Source organism: Bubalus kerabau, chromosome 4, assembly GCF_029407905.1.
Source record: "Bubalus kerabau isolate K-KA32 ecotype Philippines breed swamp buffalo chromosome 4, PCC_UOA_SB_1v2, whole genome shotgun sequence".
Lineage (NCBI taxonomy): Eukaryota > Metazoa > Chordata > Mammalia > Artiodactyla > Bovidae > Bubalus > Bubalus kerabau.
The window spans coordinates 129111352-129132018 of NC_073627.1; the positions used below are offsets into that span (position 1 = coordinate 129111352).

A 20667-nucleotide genomic window follows, 5' to 3' on the forward strand; every position below is an offset into this window, starting at 1 on the left:
TTATCATTGTTTGTTGTTGTTCAGTCGCTCAGTTGTGTCCGACTCTTTTGCAACCTCATGGCCTCTGAGGCCATGGCTCCTCTGTCCATGGAATTCTCCAGGCAATAAAATTGGAGTGGGTTGCCCTGCCCTTCCCCAGGGGATCTTCCTGACCCAGGGACAAAACCCGGATCTCCTGCACTGCAGGCAGATTCTTTACCTATCCTCTGAGCCACCAAGGAAGTCAAGTAAGTTTAAACCATTAGCTCAGAACAAACCCATAGAACCAGGAATAGAACTCCTGGTGCCCCATCGAGGAAGGACCCGCGGCCCAGTAGAGTCACCCAAGAGAGCTGGCCCAGGGCTTCTCATTCCTCCAGGGCCCTCTCTGCAAGAGGGGGGCCTCCCTGGATCCAAGAGGTGTCTTCACCAGCCAGCTGGTTCCTGCAGTCCACATGGAGTCAGCCTGCCCATCTGCAGCCTGCTTCCTGTGGCTTTTTCCCTCCATGTTCTCACTAGGTAGTGAGCACAGAAGACCTCCTTGGCCTTATTCGAACTTGGAAAGAAAAACTGAGCCAAAGGATTGAGTATCTCAACTGCAAGCTGGACATGATATCCATGACTCACCTGGCCTTTCCCGTAAGGAATGGGATGGGGCAGCCATGATGAAGAGTATCTGAGCTGTGGGGGCTGGGCTCACAGGTGTCCCACAGGGTTCAGCAGATCCCAGGGAGAGAAGACCTCCCAGGCCCCTGCTGGACATCAGGCTTGCAGGGATGCCTTAGAAAGGCCATAGACTGTGGAGTCAGATCTGGGTTCACATCCCAGATGGGCCACTTCCCTGCACTGGTCCCTTCGGAGATCCATCACCTCCTGGCAGCACCTCCCCACCCCATCAGGGCCCTCAGCTCTCAGGGAAGTCTCACCTCTCAGCCTCTTCCTTCCCACCCACTCCTATTAGCAGCCACCAGCTTCTCCCCATTCCACCCCCACTACCTTGTCCAAGCCCCCCATCTTTTGCACATATGTGCAAAAGATCCTGATCCTGTCCTGATCCTCTCACTTCCCCCTGTGATCCATTCCCTGAGCTGCAGCCAGGCCTCTTGGAGAAGGCCAGTCTGCCTGTGTCCCTCTCCTGTCCTCAGGATAAGATCCAGATCCTCACCAGGACTTCCTTGACCCCTTCATTTCTCTGGTCCCCCTAAGAGCTCACTTTCCCCCAGGCCTTCACTCACCCACTAGTTTGGGCCAGCATCTCCTGACCCCTGTGGCATGTTCTACTTCTTCATGAACCCATAGACCATTCAGTGAGGTCCCCCTTTTAGGAGCTGTCTCCCCTAGACTGTGTGCTCCAAGAGGGCAGAGCCTGTCACCCTCACCCCACACTCAACCTCTCTCACCAAGCTTTCACCAGAGGTCTCAACCAGCTTCCAGGAGGACCTGTCACAGAGCTGATGGCAGCATAAATGGATGCCCCTTGAGCTGTGCTCTGACCAGCCTCAGGCCCCGCCTCTCACTGCCATGCTTTGAACCAGCCCTTCCCTCTGTGGGGAGGATCTTCCTGCTGTGCTGCCAGCACTAAGCTTTCATCACACCAACAGTACTGAGCCCCACGAGACAGAACTCAGGAGTCCTGCTGGGGTCCTTCCCTCCAGGGCTTACAGTGCCGCCAAGACACAGAATAAAATAGGGCATAGCTCAACTAAGTGCTCATGGTGGGTCCCTCACTCACTGTTTCTCTAAGGTCCAACTCAAGGTGGAGGTGGCCATGCACTTATCCATGCACTCATTTGTTTACTTGTCCTTTGCTCAAAAACACCACCGGGGCACATCGGCGAGTAGCCCAGTTCATGACCCTCAGCCTCAGGGAAGATGCTGTAACTTTGTTTTCATTGCACTGGCCCCAACTTGACCATTTATTTGTAGAAGTCCATATTAAATGTCTTGTCTCTCTGACCAGACTGTAAGCTCCATGAGGATAAGAGTCACATGTGGCTCCTTTACCCTGTGTCCCAGGCCCAGGGAGAGCCTTGCAGAAAGCAGGCACTCAAGAAATACTTTTGAAGGTCTCGGCATGCACACATGAATGAATGAATGAATGGCCCTCTAAGGTATATATGATCCCTGCTGCTTCACAGAAGGGGCAAGAGAGGCTCAACGTGGTCAGCCTACAGCACCTGGGCCAAGTGGTCCTGGGATGGGAACCCAGCCTGCCTGCCTCCCTGACACCCACAATCAGGCCCTGCTCTTTGGCCTGCAGGACAACGTCTTGACTGACCTGGAGGTAGAGAGTGACATCTTGTTATCTTCAGAAGTCTATGAAGAAGAGGCTAAGGTAGACATGGTCACCCCTGAGTCCTTTGCCCAGCCAAGCCGCATGGGGAAGTCCATGATTGAAGACCCAGCCGTGGAGGTGGTCAAGAGGATCCTGCAGTGAGTGGCCCGGGTGTGAACAGTGGGGCCCAAGCCTTCAGAGGCCAGTCCCCATGTGAGCCCACCCTAACGGCTGTGACCTTGTGCAGGGGCTTCCTCCTCCCCTCAGAGGCTCAGCTTCCTCCTCTGAAGTGGAGCTCACGATTGGGCAGATTCATATGGCATTGTGGGCTAACCAGGATGGTGCCCAGTGCCTGGCCTGAGCCATCCTCTTGGTCATTGGGGAAAAGCTCACATCCTTTCCTTTGGTTTCAGGTTTCCTGACTCAAAGTCCTCAACCCTTCAGTGCGACAAAGAACGGTCCCAGACAGGTAGGGGCAGACAGGCCTGTGGATTTAGGTGCTGACAGTGAGGTAGCTGGGGGTGCCACCTGGTCCCTCCTCACCTTGGATCCTCTGTTGTTCTCCTGGGTACCCATCACCCAAAGCCTTGAGGCGACTCCGGAACCGAGCAGAGCACTCCTTGAAGAAGGACTTGTCCATCGCCAGTGCCACCTCGGTAGCAAGGTAGAGAGGCTAGGCTGCCTGCAGTCTCCCCTCCCCAGACTCAACCCCAACCGCCAGATGGAGGCCAGAGGCTACCCTTTGCCAGCCCATGTCCTCAGAATGTGTCTCCTGTGCTCACAGACTCTCCAAATAGGGACCTTCCAAGTTGGGACCCTGCAAGGGGCCAAATCCAAAGCCAGCTTTAGACAGGTCTATTCTCATCCCTGCCCAGTGGCTTGACTCTCACAGCCCTCCACCCTAAGAACCTGTAGGGCGTTGGGTGGTTATCCACAGTGACAGCTACATCCCATACACACTGTTTCTGTCAGAGGGCGTGACCTTGGAGGTGGCATTCCTTGGATGACATCACGGAGTCTTGGGAGCTCTGGGTCTCTGCATCCTGGCCATGTGTTCTGCCCACTATGCCCTGTCAGGGTCGTTAGACTCATGGCTCAGTGAGCATGGGCCCTGGATGGCCTCTGACACCGATTTTATAGAAGGTGGATGACAGAAGCCACAGGGCTGACCTGACTTTCTGAGTCTTTGATGAGCCATTATTGACCTAGTTTAATTATTGGTTTTGAAGAAGTGACACTGAAGAGATTCCTGCTTTGCGTACATCCAGAAAGTCTTTTTGAACAGGCCTGCCATCTGCAGTGTGGAAATAAAGACCAACCAAATGGGAAAAGCAAAGACTATGCAGAGCTTTCTACAACCAGGGAATCGGCCACTCTCACTTCCGTTTTAGCAGATGACACAAAGGCAGGCAAGGGAGTGGGAAAGGGGTGTAGTGGAGAAAAGGGAAGGCTTCAGATGTGCCCTGTTGGTGGTGGCTGCCCTGGGAAGGCTGGAGGAGGCCCAAGAGCAGTGGGCATCCTGTGTGATGGTTAGGGGTATGTATTTGACTTGTTCATCCTGAATCGGAAGCAGGGACAGAATCTAAGGGAGCTGTCAGGTACTGAGCAGGTCCTGGCCCTGTGGGGCTGATTGTTACAGGGGGTATTATTGGCTTCCTGGATTGTTACTAAAGATAACAATTGTCTTCCTGCAAGTCTGACTTCCAGCAGGCCGGCTTCCTGAATGTTTATTGTAGCTAAGGGCTTGGTGTCCTAGGCAGGTTGTTACAGCTTATCAGCCAGGGTTCTCTATTTATATAAGGTATAGCCATTGTCCATTTGTATAATCAATCTCTCAGTGGTTACCAGTGAAATATACATGCTGCTAAGGCTGCAGATGAAAATTCAGGATGTCCAGTTACATTTGAATTTCAGAAAAACAACACATTTTTTAATATGAGTATGTCCCAAATAATACATGGTGTGTATGTGAAAAATTGCTTATTGCTTATATGAAATTCAAGTTTATTTAAACATTTATGTTATTGAAGTATAGTTGGTTTATAATGTGTTAAGAAATTCAAATTTAATATGTGCTTTTATTTGAAAATTTGGCATCCCTACCTGCGGCTCTCAACCTGTGTTTCTTTGGGTCCTCACCACAGGGAAGCAAGGATTATACTTTCAGGGCTGGAGCCCCTCCGTCCCTCCTCCCGGCCTTGTGTGGGTTTCAGCGGTTAGGGCTCCATTCCTACTATAAGGCTGCATGCAGAGCTGTCGAGGGGTGGGGCAGCAGCTTGAAGGGCTGGGCTGCACAGGCAGGTCTGGGTAGGGCTCCCACAGACTCAGATCTGCTTGTGTCTGTCTCCAGCTTGCAGAGCACTAACCCACCTTTGCCCCACAGCGTCACGCGGTACACCAAGCCCAACCGACTGGATAGAAAGTATCAGGTGCTCGGTGACAAGCCTCCTCCAGCGGAGTAAGTGTCAATGCCATTTCCTTTAACTCCATTTTAACCTGTCATCTTTGTCACTTGGGAGCTAAATCTGACTCCACTGAGGGGAAAATAAGCTGGAGAGGGACAGAGCAGGTCTGCGAGGGGACTGGTAAGGGCCAAGGTCTGTTTGTCTCAGCCTATTTCACATAAATTTATTGAGAGACATTTTCACCAAATTTAGGCATTCTTCAAGAAGACATTCTTCTTTCCTTTGAACAATCTGTTTATTTCTGTTCAGTCACCTTTTGTTTATTAAAGGGCACCTGCTCCATCTCTTGTGGCTTGGTCATAGGGCAGCCAGTCAAGGAGCTTTATAGACGTTGGGTCTGAAGCCCCAGAGTGGCCCACTTGGGAGCAGCTCCTCGCATTCCAGTTGCCCATCACCCAGTTCCACCTGACAGGGCTTCTTTGGATCCTGGAGGAAAAGCCAGCTATAGAACAATTGCAAGTCCCAACAGGGACCTAAACATTTAGGGTTCAGTTCTCAGTGACATAAAGTCAGGAGGGTGGGAGAAAAATTAGAAATATTAATATGAGGAGTTGTAGCCAGATATAAAGGAGGCTAGAAGAATTGAGCCTGGAGAAGGGAATGGCAGCTCACTCCAATATTCTTGCCTGGGAAATCCCGTGGACAGAGATGCCTGGTGGGCTACAGTCCTCAAATGAGGTCACAAAAGAGTCAGACGTGACTCAGTGACTAAACAACAGCAGAAGAGTTGAGATTTGATAAGAATTGACAAAACATGTGTGATGGCAAGATCTGGTCCAGTTTCCAGGGAAGTCATGAATCCTCAAAGCTAACAAATAGGGTTAGGATTTACTAATCACAAGAGAGTGCTATAGTTATTGAAATGTAAAATTTCTGTTGCCCTTCTTTTTGATTCTTGTTTATGAAACAAGTCTGGTCTCTTTAGATTTGGCCTGATTATTTACATAAATGCAGCAAGAGTGGCAACTGATCACCAAAACTTTTATGTTTGCATTGCTGGAACTTTTCATAAATAATCTCAGATTAGACTCTTAAAAGCCTCTTGAGACTAGGAAGACAAGTCAGATTTCACCCACAGTACCTATAGATTTGGGTGAAATCCTCTCTTCTTAAGGTCCCCACAATACTGTAAGGTTTTCCTTACCCACCTATGAAGCTGGGAACCCCATAAACCAGGTGCCAGGTTGATTTTCCAAAGAGGGCTTAAAAGCATCGTCCCCATCAAGTCAACCTTAGTTTCTTTAAAATGTTTGATCATGTCCGATCTTATACATTGCTGTCCATATGACATTTCAGTCAAAGCCTCTTTTATCTATCAGTGTTTCCAATTATGTCCCATCGCAAGAAGGACAACTTCTTGTTGAACTCACATAAATAATTTTAAGAGTTTTTGAATTCTAGAGCACATATGAGTGGGTGAAATGTCCAGCAGGCTTCTCACTAGCCTCTTTTCCCCTTTAGCCTCAGGCAGTTGCTTTCAGGAGTGCCTCAGTCCCTTGAGAGCCTTGATAGGGTCAGGGGCCTAAACTTAATTCAAGCAGCTGTAGGGAGTTGAGGGCTGGAGTGGGAAGGGAAAGGTCTGACAGGAAGGACAGAGAGATGGAGGAGGTAGCACTGTAGAGGGGGACATATCAGAGGAAACCAGGCAACTGAAGGGAAGGTGGGAGGTGGCAAAATGGGGAAGAAAGAGCAGAGGTGTTGATGGCGGGGTAGGGGGGTGCGGGCAGGGAGGGAGAGGTCTTAGAAGAGCCAGTTTAGGGAGATCTTGTTTTCCCAAGAAGCCAATAAAGTTCCAAATTATCCTTAATAAAGCCATGCCAGCAGCATGAGTCATGCAACAGAAACTGGGAAAGGTATAGTGAACGCATATAGAAGAACCTGATATTCTTCTCAAAGGCAACTTTTGTCAGTCAACAGAGAGCAAACTCTCTTCCTAGAAAGGGTTGGGAAAAGTAGTGGTGAAAGCCATGAATTATACCTTTTGTGCAGCTCCATGGGTCCCTCTCCCAAAGAAACCATCTCTCAGGAAGGAAACATTTGCATGAAGATGTACCATGCAATGCTTTTTATCCTAGCTAAAAATGGGGGGGAAACCTAAAGTCCAAAAATAGGGGATTGTAAACACAGTACATACATACCCAGTGGTGTTACACAGCCATTTAAAATGATAGCATAATGTAGGGGGAACACTTTAAAGGGTGCAGAATGTAAAAAGCACATGAACCTAATTCCAAACCAATTTAAACATCAGCAGAAGGAAATATAGTAAATGTTAGCATTAATTTTTCCATCTTGCTTTTCAGCTTATTTCTAATTTTCTTTAATTATGAGTGAATTTGTAAATGAAAGAGCACATCACACACACAAACACACACATGTTTTTTGGCCAAGAGGCATGCAGGATCTTAGTTCCCCAACAGGGAATTGGACCTGTGCCCCCTGCAGTGGAAGAACAGGGTCTTAACCACTGGACCACCAGAGAAGTCCCTTTTTTTAGTTTGGTGGTGGTTTAGTCTCTAAGTTGTATCTGACTCTTTGCAAGCCCATGGACTATAGCCTGCCAGGCTCCTCTGTCCATGGGATTCTCCAGGCAAGAATACTAGAGTGGGTTGCCATTTCCTTCTCCATTTTATTTTTAAATTTGAGGGAATTTAAAAATATATATACACATATATTTTAGAAACTGGTCAAAAATGATGTGTATGTAAAACAGTCACTGCATCACTTTACAGAAATTTTGAAAAAATAGTTGTCCTCCAGGTATGTGCGGTTCTAACACATCAGTCCCTTATTTCACTCTTGGTATTGAGACAGTTGACCTTACTGACAGGAATATTCGCTAGATCTGGGCAGATTTGTTCAGTAAAGCACCTGGTGTGCACAGTCAGCCTAAAGGCCAGATGTATCAGAAAGAGGATGTTTGGTCCTACAGGCAGTCCTGCTCATTTGATTAATATTTATAAGAAATCATTCTTTCTTCTCTCAACCAAGACAGAGACACTGATAGGTGCAGGCACTGGACAGGGGATTCTATGGTGAATGAAAACAGACACACTGTGTGTCCTGGTGGACTTTACCAGCTGCTGGGAGAGATGGGGTTAATCAATCAGCCAGTCACACATATCAATCCCCAGAGCCCCTACGGGGAGGCTATAAAGCTGAGAGCTGCTCAGGGCATTGGAACGAGGCAGTCAGGGACTGCCACTGAGCCAGGGTCGGAGGAAAAGCAAATGTAACCAAGAGGAAAGTTATTTGTGTTCCCTGGAGAGGAATCAGTGTGAGCAGTGGCCCTGGGGCAAGAGTGAGTAATTCCAAGGAGTAATGAGGAACAAAAGAGAACAGAGACACTTGGAAGGGGCCAAACACAGCTTGGCGCAAGCAAGAGGCATTCAACTAGACAAATAGAAATACGAGGTGGGAGCATGCTTGGGCATCCCAAGCTGTCAAAGTCCAGTTCTGGCTGGGCTGCTGAGTACTCGGAATGTTGTGTCCGTTTGGTCTTGTCCACACCATTTAGTGTGATTAGACAAGCCCTCTCAGGGATCTGCCTCCTGTGTGTTGCAGGGATTTTAAAGGCATCGTCCTGAGCCTGCTTTGGGAGAGCAACGAGCACCTGCTGGCGGTCGCGGAGGTGAGGGCCCTGCCTGCCCTTCTGCCATCTGCTGGCCACATGCCCCCAGTGGGCTCTCCCCCTCCTTCTGCCAATAATGACCTTTGGGTGAAACTGAATAAAGGGGACTACAGCCCCCGTGACCACAGCTACCCAGCTTCTGTCACCTTGTGTGGTGTTTTCCATCCTAGAATTAAAGCTCATCCATTACCCATGTATTCAGCCACCAAACTTTTCTTGGGTCCTGTGTGTCAGATATTTAGCATACCCGATACCAGGAACAAGCCTGGTCTCTGCCCCTGAGTGGCCAGCACCCAGCCAAGAATGACATGTGATGGCACCCCTGGGTGTGAGTCTTTGGAGCAGAGCTCTGGGTCATCTGTGTTAGTGGCCCAGTTTGGCACTCCATAGAAAGCTCTTGGTCTCATGGGTGGAAGACCCATCTTAGTCTTGAAGGATGCACAGACTTTACCATTGACTTGCTTGTGCCTCGCATAGCCCTAGACACTGACAGTGGTGACAGGGACAGACAGGGAGGAGGAGAGACCCCAGCGTGGGGGACAGCAGTTGAGAAGACCAAGGGGTGAGGAGAGCACAGAGGAGGATGCCAGGATCTTGGGCCAGAGCCCCCTGGAGAGGGGCCTGGCACCCACACTGTCAACCCTCTCCCGTAGGAGTTTTACCGCAAAGAGAAACGCTCAGTCACCAGGCCCGACTGCATGTACGAAACCTTCGACCAGTGTGCAGAGAACATCTGTAAGAAGATCCTGGAGTACCACAGCCAGACAGACAATTACTACAACTCCTGCCTCATAGGTAGGTGTGGCCAGGTGACCACCATAGGCAGGTGGCAGGTGGGGCTACAGAAAGAGGGTGGCCACTCACAGCCAGAATGATGCCCTCCTGACCTGGAGGTCACATGAGGCAGAAGAGCCTCCCTGTGAAAACCTGACATCTTAGAATTAGGTAAAAACCTTGATTAGATTTAACTGGGGAAAAAACAATGCCCTCCCCGCAAAAAGTCGATTTTTCTTGAGAAGTATAGTGATTTGTATCACTAAAAATGTTTCACTCTTTGAAAATTTTTTACAGCTTTATTGAGATATTCACTCAACGAAATAGGGAGGGAAGGGAGGATGGGATGAACTGGGAGATTAGGATTGGCATATATACACTACCATGTGAGAATCTGCCTGCATTGCAGGAGATGCGGGTTCAGTCCCTGGGTCAGGGAGATCCCCTGGAGGAAGAAATGAGAACCCACTCCAGTGTTCTTGCCTGGGAAATCCTGTGGACAGAGAAGCCTGCTACAATTCAGGCTACAATTTAAAGGGTCGCAAAGAATCGGACATGACCAAGCAACTGAGCACGCACACAAATGTAAGATAGATAGCTAGTGGGAAGATACTTTGAAATTCAGTGGATTCTAATATATTCACAGAGTTGGGCAGCTGTCGCCACTGTGAATTTCAGAACCTCTGTCCCTCTATCATGTTCCCAGCCCTCAGCAGCCACTGACCTCCTCTCTGTTCATCCAGTGTTAGTAAATGTCATGTAGCCTTTTTATGGCTGAATCATATTCCATAGCGTGCATATACCATAGTTTGTTTATTTGTTCAGTGATAGACATTTGGCTGTATCCACTGTTTGGCGGTTATGGATGGCGCTGCTCTAAACATTCACGTGCATGTTGTGTGTGGATGTATGATTTCATGTCTCTTGGGTGTATAACTAGGAGTAGAATTGCTGGGTCATACGGTGCCTCTGTGTTTAATCGTTTGAAGAATCCTTCCACCGTGTCTACCATGTGCCTGGGCTGAGATGAACTTGATAGACATAGCCTCCTAGAGCGCAGGGACATGAAAACAGGCAGGCAGGATGTATCTTGCCATTTATGTTGATTATAACAACATAAAAGGAGCTGTGAAAACACACCCATAGCTGCCCCTCTCCTTGCCCAATTCTCCACGTCCACAGCCATATTTGTTTTTGCAGTCATTAAGTCCTAATTATGTCTACTTGTAAGGCAGGGAACCTAAGGGCCCAGTACAGGCCTGCTATGGGTTGAGGGGCAGCAGGGGTAGAAGAGGGAGAGGATTAGGGGGTAGCCAGACCTGAGATCAAGACCCAGCACTGCCATTCCCCAGCTGTATGACATTGACCAAGTCACCTCCCCTTGCCTGTAAATGGAGACAAGGATAACATCCACCATGCAAGGCCTTTTTGAGGACTAAGCCCCTCACAGCCTTGCCGTATACAGGGGAAATCAACAATGGCTCTCATTCCTGTAGTTGTAGAATGACTGGAATTGAAACCACAGGCAGCATTTGGTTTCTCTAGCTCAGAGCTTCCCCACTTGAACTCTGTGGGGTTCCATCCTATGTGATCTTCATCAAAAGAAAGGTTCCATGGTCACATGGGTTTGGGAAATGCTGCAGATCATGTCCCTCCCAGGAAGGCTGACAGTTCACATGAAATGAAGACTTCCATTTCCTACAGGGAGTCAAGTATCCTGAGCAACTCTCCCACTGAAAACATGTAAAAATCCTGGATATAACTGTTTTGTGATAAACTTTTAAATGCATGGATGAGCTAGCTGTAAAGTATGAAACACTTAAGGCCTCAAGATTAAGTGAGAATAGGAACACAGATAAGCTGAGCAGTAACTCTGGCTATTGCCTTGAGGGCTTGGCTGACTCTCAGGTCCACCTGAGCCTCTGTTTTCATGGCCTCCAGGTCACTGGGAACAGAGACCAAGCCCCAGACCACCCAAGGTGTACAGCCTGAAAGGGCACAAACCACAGAAAATTGGGACTCCACAGGGCTCCATCTGCAGAGTCAAGGGAATGAGACAGAAACCAAAACCTCCTCCCCCACTGACTAGAAGGAAAGTGTCTTGTTATAAACCATGGCACTGGACAAAGGGGAAAAACTCTAATGAGAATCTGTAACTATAAGTCAGCCCTTTTGTGGTATTTAAACTGAAGTTGCACTTAGATAAACCTGAATTCAACTTTGTGTTTGTGGATCATCCAAAAGATTTCTAGATGATAGCTTAAAATGATTTTGAGTGTGTCATGCCCGGATGCTTCTTTGGTAGAGATACTACAGATCCTCTCCAGAGAAGCCTACTTTCAATTCAGGCCTCCAGGGATTCCCACACATAAAATGCCCCCAAATAAAAGCTCACTGTAAAACAAAACACACACACACACACACACACACCACAGCAAAAAGGTACCTTCAGCATGAGGCAACAGAATGAGATCAGTAAGGACTTCAGATATTGAATGTATCAAGACACAGACTATAAAATACAGTAATTATTTCGAGTTAAATAAAAGAGGAAATTAGAAATATGAGTAAGGAGCAGAAGACTATTAAAGTGAGCAAGTAAATATGAACCAAGTAAAGTGAAGTCGCTCAGTCATACCTGACTCTTTGTGACCCCATGGACTGTAGCCTACCAGGCTCCTCTGTTTATGGGATTTTCCAGGCAAGAATAGTGGAGTAGGTTGCCATTTCCTTCTCCAGAGGACCTTCCCGACACAGGGATTGAACCCGGGTCTTCTGCATTGTAGGCAGACACGTTACCATCTGAGCCACCAGGGAAGTCCACCAAGTAAAGAGAACCAAATAAAGAGAACCAAATAAAGCTTATGTATATTGGAAAAATAAATCGTTGACATTTTAAAATTATGAGTGGCTTTAGTGCCAAAGAAAATAACCAAAAATGTAACACAGAAAAACAAGGGACTAGAAATACAGGAAAGAGGTGAAGAGAGAGGAAGGAAAAAGTAGGTCTGGCATGCATCTACTTAGAGGTCCATAGGGAGAGGAGGAGACTTGGATCAAGGTAATATTTGAAGAGAGAATGGATGAAATAGAACTACTGAAAGATGCAGTGCAGTTTATAAAGTGCTGGCAAGTCCTACAGTGTGAGAAGTTCTTTGAACTTGCTTAATCCAGTATCTTTAATACCGGTTTGCCCACAGGACCCCTTTTGATGGAGTAGCTATTGCCGCACTGTAGCCCAAGCCTTTCTCTTTGGGAAACTGCATTAAGCCTTTGTTGGAGAGATGGCCTCAGCAGCTTGGCTCTGCTCAGTCCTCTCCCCTGGCCCCCACCCACAATTCCTACAGAATTACGGGCCCAGATGAGGAGATTTGAGGAGCTTCTGCCCCAGGTGTGTTGGCTGGTGATGGAGAATTTCAAGGAGCACCATTGGAAAAAATGTTGCGCTTCCACCAAAGATATCCGAGGACAGTTCTTGAATTACCAGGAAGAGCTGGAGAAAAGGAAGGTGGGGCCCCCGGGATCACCCTGGGAGTTCAGACATAGAGGCGGGGCATCAGCAGAACTGAGTCCCAGGAAGGAGTTGGGCCAGGCCGGGGATTACTGGGTGGGGGTGGGGGACACTAGGCCCTGGAAAGATAAGAGCCGAGCCAACAGCTCCTTCATGGAAAGGATTCAGCACGTTCCTTGTTGGATATAACAGGTAGGTTGGCTGGTTCTGTGGGGCTGTGGACCTTGAGATCAACAATGATTGTCCACTTGGTCCTTGGAACCAGGGGACGTTCATGCTGTTGATTTTATTGGACTGAATCCCTGATTGTCCCGGGGAAGATGCTCAGCTCTCCCACTTGCTAACCCTCGGAGTTGGCTCCAGCCATGCCTCAGTCTTGCATACCCTGCCACTCCTCTGCGTATCCACAGCCCTTCACACACACCCAGGTCAACGCACACATCATGGCCATAATTGGCAGAGGACATAGGCCAGTGACTTCTTAGTCCTGACCTCAAGACCAGGTCAAAAAACCCACTGATTTCTGGATTGTCTGAAGGATGAAAATGCCCAGAAGCTCCACCCAAATCTCGGACACCCTGCACAGCTCCAAGATATGGAGTCTCTATGTCAAGTGGAAGAGAAGAGGCAGGGAGATTTGGACGCCTTGATTGTGGTAACCAAGGAGAAGCTGGAGGTCAGTAGTGCCTTCTACTCCCATGTCTAGGTGCTGAGGGCTGCCCTGCCCTCCCGAGCTGACAGCCCACCAGCAGCACTGAGCCCGGCCCTATGCTGGCACCCTGGCCAAAGCAGGGCATGAAAGTGGGCAAGTTTTATAGGTGGAGATGGTCTTTATTGGCTGTTTTAACTTGCATTTAAATTTTTCTAAATTAATTAGTAATGAGAAATTTTTTCTCCCAAGATCCATGTCAAGTTTTCTTTCCTCTTTGGTAAATTGTCTGTGTGTGTCCCTTGGCCATTGCAGAATCATTTCCTATCTTCAAGCCGCTCTTAGGAGAAGCCTCCTGGAGAAAGACCAGATGCTTGTTAACTTTGACACAGTTGACTCATGGCCCTGGTTTTGTCTCACGCATCGCTCTCCAAACCCATCTTCGGCCTGCCTTTGGAGGCAGGGCCCTCTCCTTATAGCACCATGCTCCCCGTGTTTCCTCCAGGAATGCATAAGGAAGTACGCCCGGTTTTTCATAGCCACCTTGGCCACCTTCACCGAGAAGTTCCTGCTGCAGTTGGATGAGGTGGTCACCATTGACGATGTCCAGGTTGCAAGTATGTGCCCCACTGGCCTTTGTGCCCTGGCCCCAGGGGGTTGGTGACATAGGTGATGGATCTGGAGGAGTCTGCTTTCCCCCAACTCCACCAGTATGAAAATAGATACTCTATTGAGGGGACTGATGAATTTTTTGTTTCTTTTTTTAATTAAAATTATCTTTTTGTAACTAAAAAAGCAAATCCCCAATGAGTCAGATTACATATAAAAAATGAAATCCTAATACTAAATATTTTCATAATCTTGGGGTAAGGACAACTTTCCTAAGTTTGAGAGCTAGAAGCTGTAAAGGAATGGTGTGTACCTCCCTGTGGCCAAAACAAAAGTAAGGGAAAATGTCAAAAGATGGAAGGACAAACCACAAACTGGAAAAATATTTCTAATAACTAATAGGTCAGAGAATGGCCTGGTATTCCTGTGGTATGAAGAATTCTTAACAGGTCAAGTTTGTAAACAGGGCAAACACATGCAATTCAAAAGGTCAATAAATGTTGAAAGATGCTTGACTTCACCAATGATGAAAAGTGCAAATATAAACATTGTTAAGATACCATTTCTCACCAAGAGCCTGGCAAAGCTTTTAAATTCAGCACTGGTGAGGCAGGAAGCCCCAGCACCGCAGAGCCCCTCAGAAAAGTGTACCTCCACCCCTTCTCCTGGAGAACCCTCTGTCAGTGACTTCAAAGTCCTGAACGTGTGTGCTTGGACCTAGCCGTTCTAACCCTGGGAACTTATCTGGCAGAAATACTTGCATACTTTTCCGAAGATATATTTTCAAGCATATTCTTCACAGCAATGCTTGAAATTGCAAAGAATTGGAAACAGTGTTAATATCCGTGTGTAAAGGATTGGATAAATTATGGTCCAGATACAGGAGGGAATTCTATGCAGCTGTTCAGGTGGGTGTGGTAGGTCTCTACGTGCCAGCTGGAAACAGCTGAAGGAATACTGTCACGGGAAAAAGCAAGGTGACAATTATACTTACCTGAAATACTGTTTTAAAAAACACATAGGTGACATAAGCATGCACCCTCACTTGTATATAAATGAATCTGTGTGAGAGGAACAGAGGCAAAGAGGGACAAAATGAGAAAAGCAGAGCCCGAGAAACAGGTACCTGACTGTTGATGACCACCTCTGGTGAGTGGCATTGTGAGAGATTTCTAAAGTCTTTTTCCCCATTAGATGATGTTTAAATTTTTTATACTATGTGAATTGCTTTTTATAACTATGCAAAGACTCAAATCATATTGAATATTGTCCATTTATCTCTCATCTATTAAGTAATTAAAATATATTATTTTTATTTTTTAAGTTTGGATTGCAAAGACAATGACTATTTTTATAGTAAAATAAGAAATTCAATATGAGTTACAAAGAAAGAGAAGAATATGGTCCTCCCTCCCAAAATAGGTGCTGGTAACATTGGCTGTCCTCCTCCTGGTCATTTCCCTTTGTTCACAGGCCTGTGTGTATATCAGTGGGAAGATGGGAGGGTGGATCACAGGTGTGTGCTCCTTTGTAACCTAATTTCCCCTTGGGCGGATGCTGGCCAAGCCAGTCACCATTTCCGTGAGCACTTCCAGTTGCTGTGCATCTTATTTTATTAGTTAATCCCCTGCTGGTGCATATGGGCCATGTCTAGCTTTTCACTCCTCTAATCATGCTGGAAGGAACATCTGCATCGATATTTCTCAACAACTTCCTAGAAGTGGATTTTCTAGGTCAAAATGTATGTGCATGCTGGGGTGCTGGCCACTGTCTAGTAGTGGGGGTCTCTTTGGCAAGTGTGAGCCTGGTTTGGGAAAGCGGAGCCTGCAGAGATACTGGGGTTCAGACTAGAGACGGAACAGGCAGTGGAGCCAGCAGGGAGGCAGCCTCGGCACCTTGGAGGGAACCCCTGGGCCAGGAAGACCCCCTGCATCCGGCCCATGAGGTCCTCACCTGCTCTGTAACTAGGGCTTCTGAGCCAAGTGACCTGGCCCTGCCATGCCTGCAGACCAGGGTGCAGAGAGCTGCTCTGGCCTGCTGGTCTCACTCCAGGAACAGAGTCCCTTTCTCTCCATGTCAAATGGCAGGTCAGTGAGCCAGACACAAGACAGACAACCTTGAATGTGTTCATTCCAGGAGAAATTCTTAGTTCAGGACCCCTTTGAGCTAGTATGAGCCAAAGAAGTCTCCAAAAAGCATATTCAGGAGCTCATAGAAGCTGTGAGAAGGTCAGAGCATCATACATAGGATTTTGGAGCTGGGATGCACACCCAAACCACATCTCACACATTCCAGCTTTAACCCTCCTGCCTGAGACTCTTTAAGTGTGGAAGAGGGGAGCAAGGTTTCATTTCTGTAAATGTAAGGTCAGGGGTCCCCTTGATATCAGGCTGTGGATGAGGCCCCCATCAGTAACCCATCTCTTGCTTGCCAGAGATGGAGCCCCCCAAACAGAAAACCTCAATCCTAATACGGAGGAAACTCACCGGGCTGTCCCTGGAGGAAGAGAGTGAGAAGCCCCTGATTGAACGGGGGAGCAGGTGAGAGCTGAGAGCAGGGGTGAATACCACACATGGCTGTGTTTGCTGGGGGTGGTGTGGTGGAATGGTGAGGGGCACGAGCTCTGAAGTCAGACAGACCTGATGACTTTGGAAAGGCTTTGTGTCCTAAGCCTCAATTTCCTCATCTGTGAAATGGGCATGGCAGCCTCCCTTACATGATATTATGACGAGAAAGCTCAATGAGATTGTGCTTGAAGTGCCCGTGGCACCTACTAAGAGCTCAGCAGCTGTTAGTTTGTGTGATAAGGACCCATGAAGGGACCCCCAAATAAAGAGAGGCCTGTCCTAGTGTGGGGTACCTTCTCAGATTGCAGGCAGTAGTGGGATTCACTACAGCTGTCTGTCATGTATGACAAGAGCTATAGAAGTGCTTATCCCCTGTACCCCAGGAATGTGACTCTGAAAGAAGTAAGGCAGTGATTTACCCAGCTAAATTGTCAGCAGTGGTTTTTTATCATGGTAGGAAAAGCAAGCCAGGAACTGGTGACTGGCACCTGGCTGGGCGAGTGATAAGGAAACCGAGATCCAGAAAAGGGAAAGCCCTAGAGGCATGGGATTCCCCTTCCCCATGCAGAACCCAACTGTCTATACACATGGATATAAGCTGTATGAAAATGCCGAAAAGAACTTGAAGAAGCTTAATCTTAAATGCTCAGAGTTTTTCTTTTAATTAAGGCATTTAAAGTATTAAGGCATTTTTTTTAAAAGAAATGTTAACCATTTCCACCAGAGATGGAGGGTGCACAGTAAATGATGAAGCTAAGCCTTCAGGACTTTTCATGTGTGTTTATTTGTAGAAAGTGGCCAGGAATCAAACCTACTGAAGTCACCATCCAAAACAAGATTCTCCTCCGGAAAACACCATGTATCACAACCACCAAAACAACACTGGGCCACCTGGCATCCGTGGAAGCCCGAGATGCTGTCTACCTGGTGAGTGAAGAGACGAGGTGGAGGGGGTGCACCCCAGGGAGTGCTGCCTTGGGAAGGAGGGGGGGAGCTTGTCGTCACCAGGCACCCTGGCATGTGGTCAGATGGAGCAGGTGACACACATCAGAGTACCCCAGGGCACAGCACTGGTGACAGCCAACATTCTCAGGCACCAGGACACAGGCCACAGCTCCTGTCCAGTTCCAGCAATAGCTCAGGTCTCATGGCGTGAGCCCCAGAGCCACAGGAGCCCAGACTGGAGGGCAAAGGAAGGCTCTCCAGAGAACAGTCAAGACAGTGTGAGGGGACAGAGTAGTCAGAGGCTTGGAGGCCACGGGAGCAGTGAGTGATGATGGGTGGAATAATTACTGAGCAGCTGCTGCAGCTTCTGTTCTCAACACAGGGCTTCCACTGGATCCTTGTAGCAAGCCTATGAGGAAGGTAGAATGGTCCCAACGTTACTGCAGAAGATACCGAGTCATAAAGAAGTGTGTCCCCTCTATGCCACAAAGAATGACAGCCAGGATTGGACCCAGGCCTATTAGACCAGTGGGGCTGCCCAAAGAGGAAGTTGCACCCGAGGGTGCCTGCTGGACCTTGCAACTCCAAGGATGTCTGGACCTATGGTTCTGGTGCCCCAGAGAGGAACCTTGTACTGCCCAGAGATATGCTGACCCTGGTATTTGGAGACCCCTTAGTGCCTAGGCAGGCCCTTCCCCAGCCACCAAGCTAAGCCCCAGACAGTGGGCACAATTCCACTGCTGAGTTCAGTGAGGACTTAAGGCCTGGTGGGCTCAGCCTCTCGAAGCCAGGACCCCTGAGCTTCAAGGAGACTATAGTGTGGTGGTTAGGAAGGAGGGCAGAGTCCAGAATCAGGTGGACCAGGAGCCTAGTCACTGCTCAGTCTCTTCTCAGTTAAATAACCTCAGGCGAAGCTGTGAGCCTCAGTTTTCCAATCCATAAAATGTGGAAAACAGCAAGGCCTGCCTGAGCTTTATTGGACAGAGTACATGAGAAATGACTTGCGGAACTCTTGCCAGTGCCTGGAATGGGTTCCAAGCCACCCGCCAGCAGGTTGCAGCATCCCTCTAGAGCACTGAGTGTCCTCTAGGGGGCACAGTCCAGAAGTCCTTCCTCATGTGGCTTCTTCCTGCTGCTTGCTCCCAGAAATATTTAGCATCATTTGAAGAGGAGCTGAAGAAGGTCCAGGAGTACGCCGCACTGCAGGTGAAAGAGGCTCAGCGCTGGAAGGACAGCTGGAAACACTCCGTGAACATCATCCAGGGCCTGTACTTGTGACACTCTCAGCCCTCCTTAAATAAACGGCTTATTTTGTGTAGATTCCTTCATCCCTCTACCCACCCTTCCATCCATCTGTCTCTGCCCAGTGCTGTAGCCTCACAGACGAGGATATGGCATGGTTCCTGCCCACATGGAGATTACTTGCAATGAGGAAGACAGAGGTGAAAGGGGGTGTTCCACCTGGTCAGCTAGGATGGTGGATAACAGGGATAGCTAACTTAAATAGAGACCCATAGTTCAGGGGAAATAACTTCCACAAGGCATGATGGGCACTTCATCTTGGAAAATGAAACAATTGAAACTTAAAACTTACAGGAAAGAGTATATTGCACATTTAACAAAATGCGAGTCTTAATTGCAACTGTGCACTGATTCCTAGACACAACAAAGACTTCATCTGCTGTTGACTGGGTATCTGGTTATTTGTATGACCAATGATAACCTTTTGGCAGGAGTCTTGTAGGCCTCCTTAACTTGACTAACAGTTCTCTTTAGTCCTGTGACATTCAGATCACTGTCTTCGGAAGCTTGCTTCCCACCATCTTCCTTGTCGCCTTTCTCTTCCTTGATTGCCCCGCAGCCTCACTATGACCAGTGGCAGTTGTCAGCAGCTGTCTGCGCCTGTGGGCAGGTGGCTCATGGTCCTTCCTCCGCTTCCTGAGCTCCTGCTGTGCCAGTATGGTTTGTATGTTGTTGGTGCTTCAGTTTGAGGTTCCATGCGCTTTGTCTCGGCTTGATGAGGTAAGCATCGCCTGCATTTACAGTTGTGGAGACTCAAGTCCAGAAGGTCAAAGCCAAGGACTTCGAGGCACATTGTTTTGGGGATGATTCCAAGAAGCATGAGTGAGGACATGGCAAAAAGGAGCCTGAAAGCAGAAAAGTCACTGGAAGGGGCTTTCAGGAGTGGCCCCTGCTGTGGGTGACTAGGCTCTGTCTCACTGGAAAACAACCTCCCACCTGACCTGACTCTGTCCATGTAGGTGGAGAGTTGCCCAGGCATTAGCGCTGCCTTCATGCCAGCTTGCAGGACAGGAATCTCCTGTGGTACCAGAAAGAGTCCTCAGGCAGGGGAATCTCGAGTTATATTGGCTGGAGCGAGCTCCCCAGCTGCAGATAGACTGGTTTTCCAAACCTGAAGCCAGGCCCCTATGCACCACTCTGCCATGGCACCCTCTCTCCTCAAAGTAGCAAATGATGTCTGCACAGCCCCTTCCAGCTTGTGGCATGCTCTGCAGGTACATGCTCTAATTCAGTCCTACCATGGACAGGTGGCAGTCACCATGTAACCCCTATTTTGTAAATAAAGAAGCTGAAACTTGGAGAAAAGAAGATATCTCCAGTGTTCCAGCCTGGCTCTGGCTGTCCCTGAAACTCAGCCAGGAGTGAATACACCTGGGTGCTTTGTAAGTAAGAAAGGACCCAGAAGAATGAGGGGTGCTCCCTCTCCCGTCTGCCAGCCTTGGAGTCTCTGCACCACCACCCCCTCCTGCCAGCCACAGGGCAGCGTGCATGGAGAACAGGGTGTAGGTGTGGGTACAGGACAGCCTGTGGTCAGTCACTCTCCACTTTCATGTTGGTGAGGTCCCAGTTGGCAGAGAAGGCTTGAGGAAGTACGCCTGCTGTGGCAGGAGTACTGGGAGGAGGACACAAGGACTAGGGCGGGTACTGGGGGCCACCACAGCCCAGACAGAGCCTGCAAACAGTGGCGGAGCCAGGGAGCAGAAGGGGTGCAGAACTGGGAGGCCTGGGCCGACCCCTCAGCGCTGTGTGCCCCTCTGAGTCCAGTTTGCTCACCTCTCCAATGGGGACACAGGCTCCGCTCTTCCAGCCCACTGCACCCAGTGAGACCCAGCTTGCCTAGCTGGGCCAGCCTTTGGGAACTGAGGCCACAAAGCTGAGGGGTCAAGGCAAAAGCCATGCTCATTCCACTTCTTATTCCCTACCTAGTGTGCCGCCTTTCATTGTTTTCCTTATGATTCCG

General features: G+C 48.6%; 1 protein-coding gene across 1 annotated transcript in view; it reads left to right on the plus strand.

The window, feature by feature from the left end:
- Positions 1–18698, plus strand: part of CCDC180 (coiled-coil domain containing 180) — a 56117-nt gene extending 37419 nt beyond the window's left edge. The window contains 13 exon segments of the mRNA XM_055580251.1: positions 499–618; positions 2240–2412; positions 2668–2768; positions 2771–2918; positions 4638–4712; positions 8284–8350; positions 9004–9145; positions 12472–12632; positions 13174–13311; positions 13790–13901; positions 16328–16433; positions 17252–17387; positions 18552–18698. Of these exon segments, the coding sequence (XP_055436226.1) occupies positions 499–618; positions 2240–2412; positions 2668–2768; positions 2771–2918; positions 4638–4712; positions 8284–8350; positions 9004–9145; positions 12472–12632; positions 13174–13311; positions 13790–13901; positions 16328–16433; positions 17252–17387; positions 18552–18683 (1611 nt within the window). The 3' untranslated portion in view covers positions 18684–18698.
- Positions 18699–20667: the final 1969 nt, after the last annotated feature.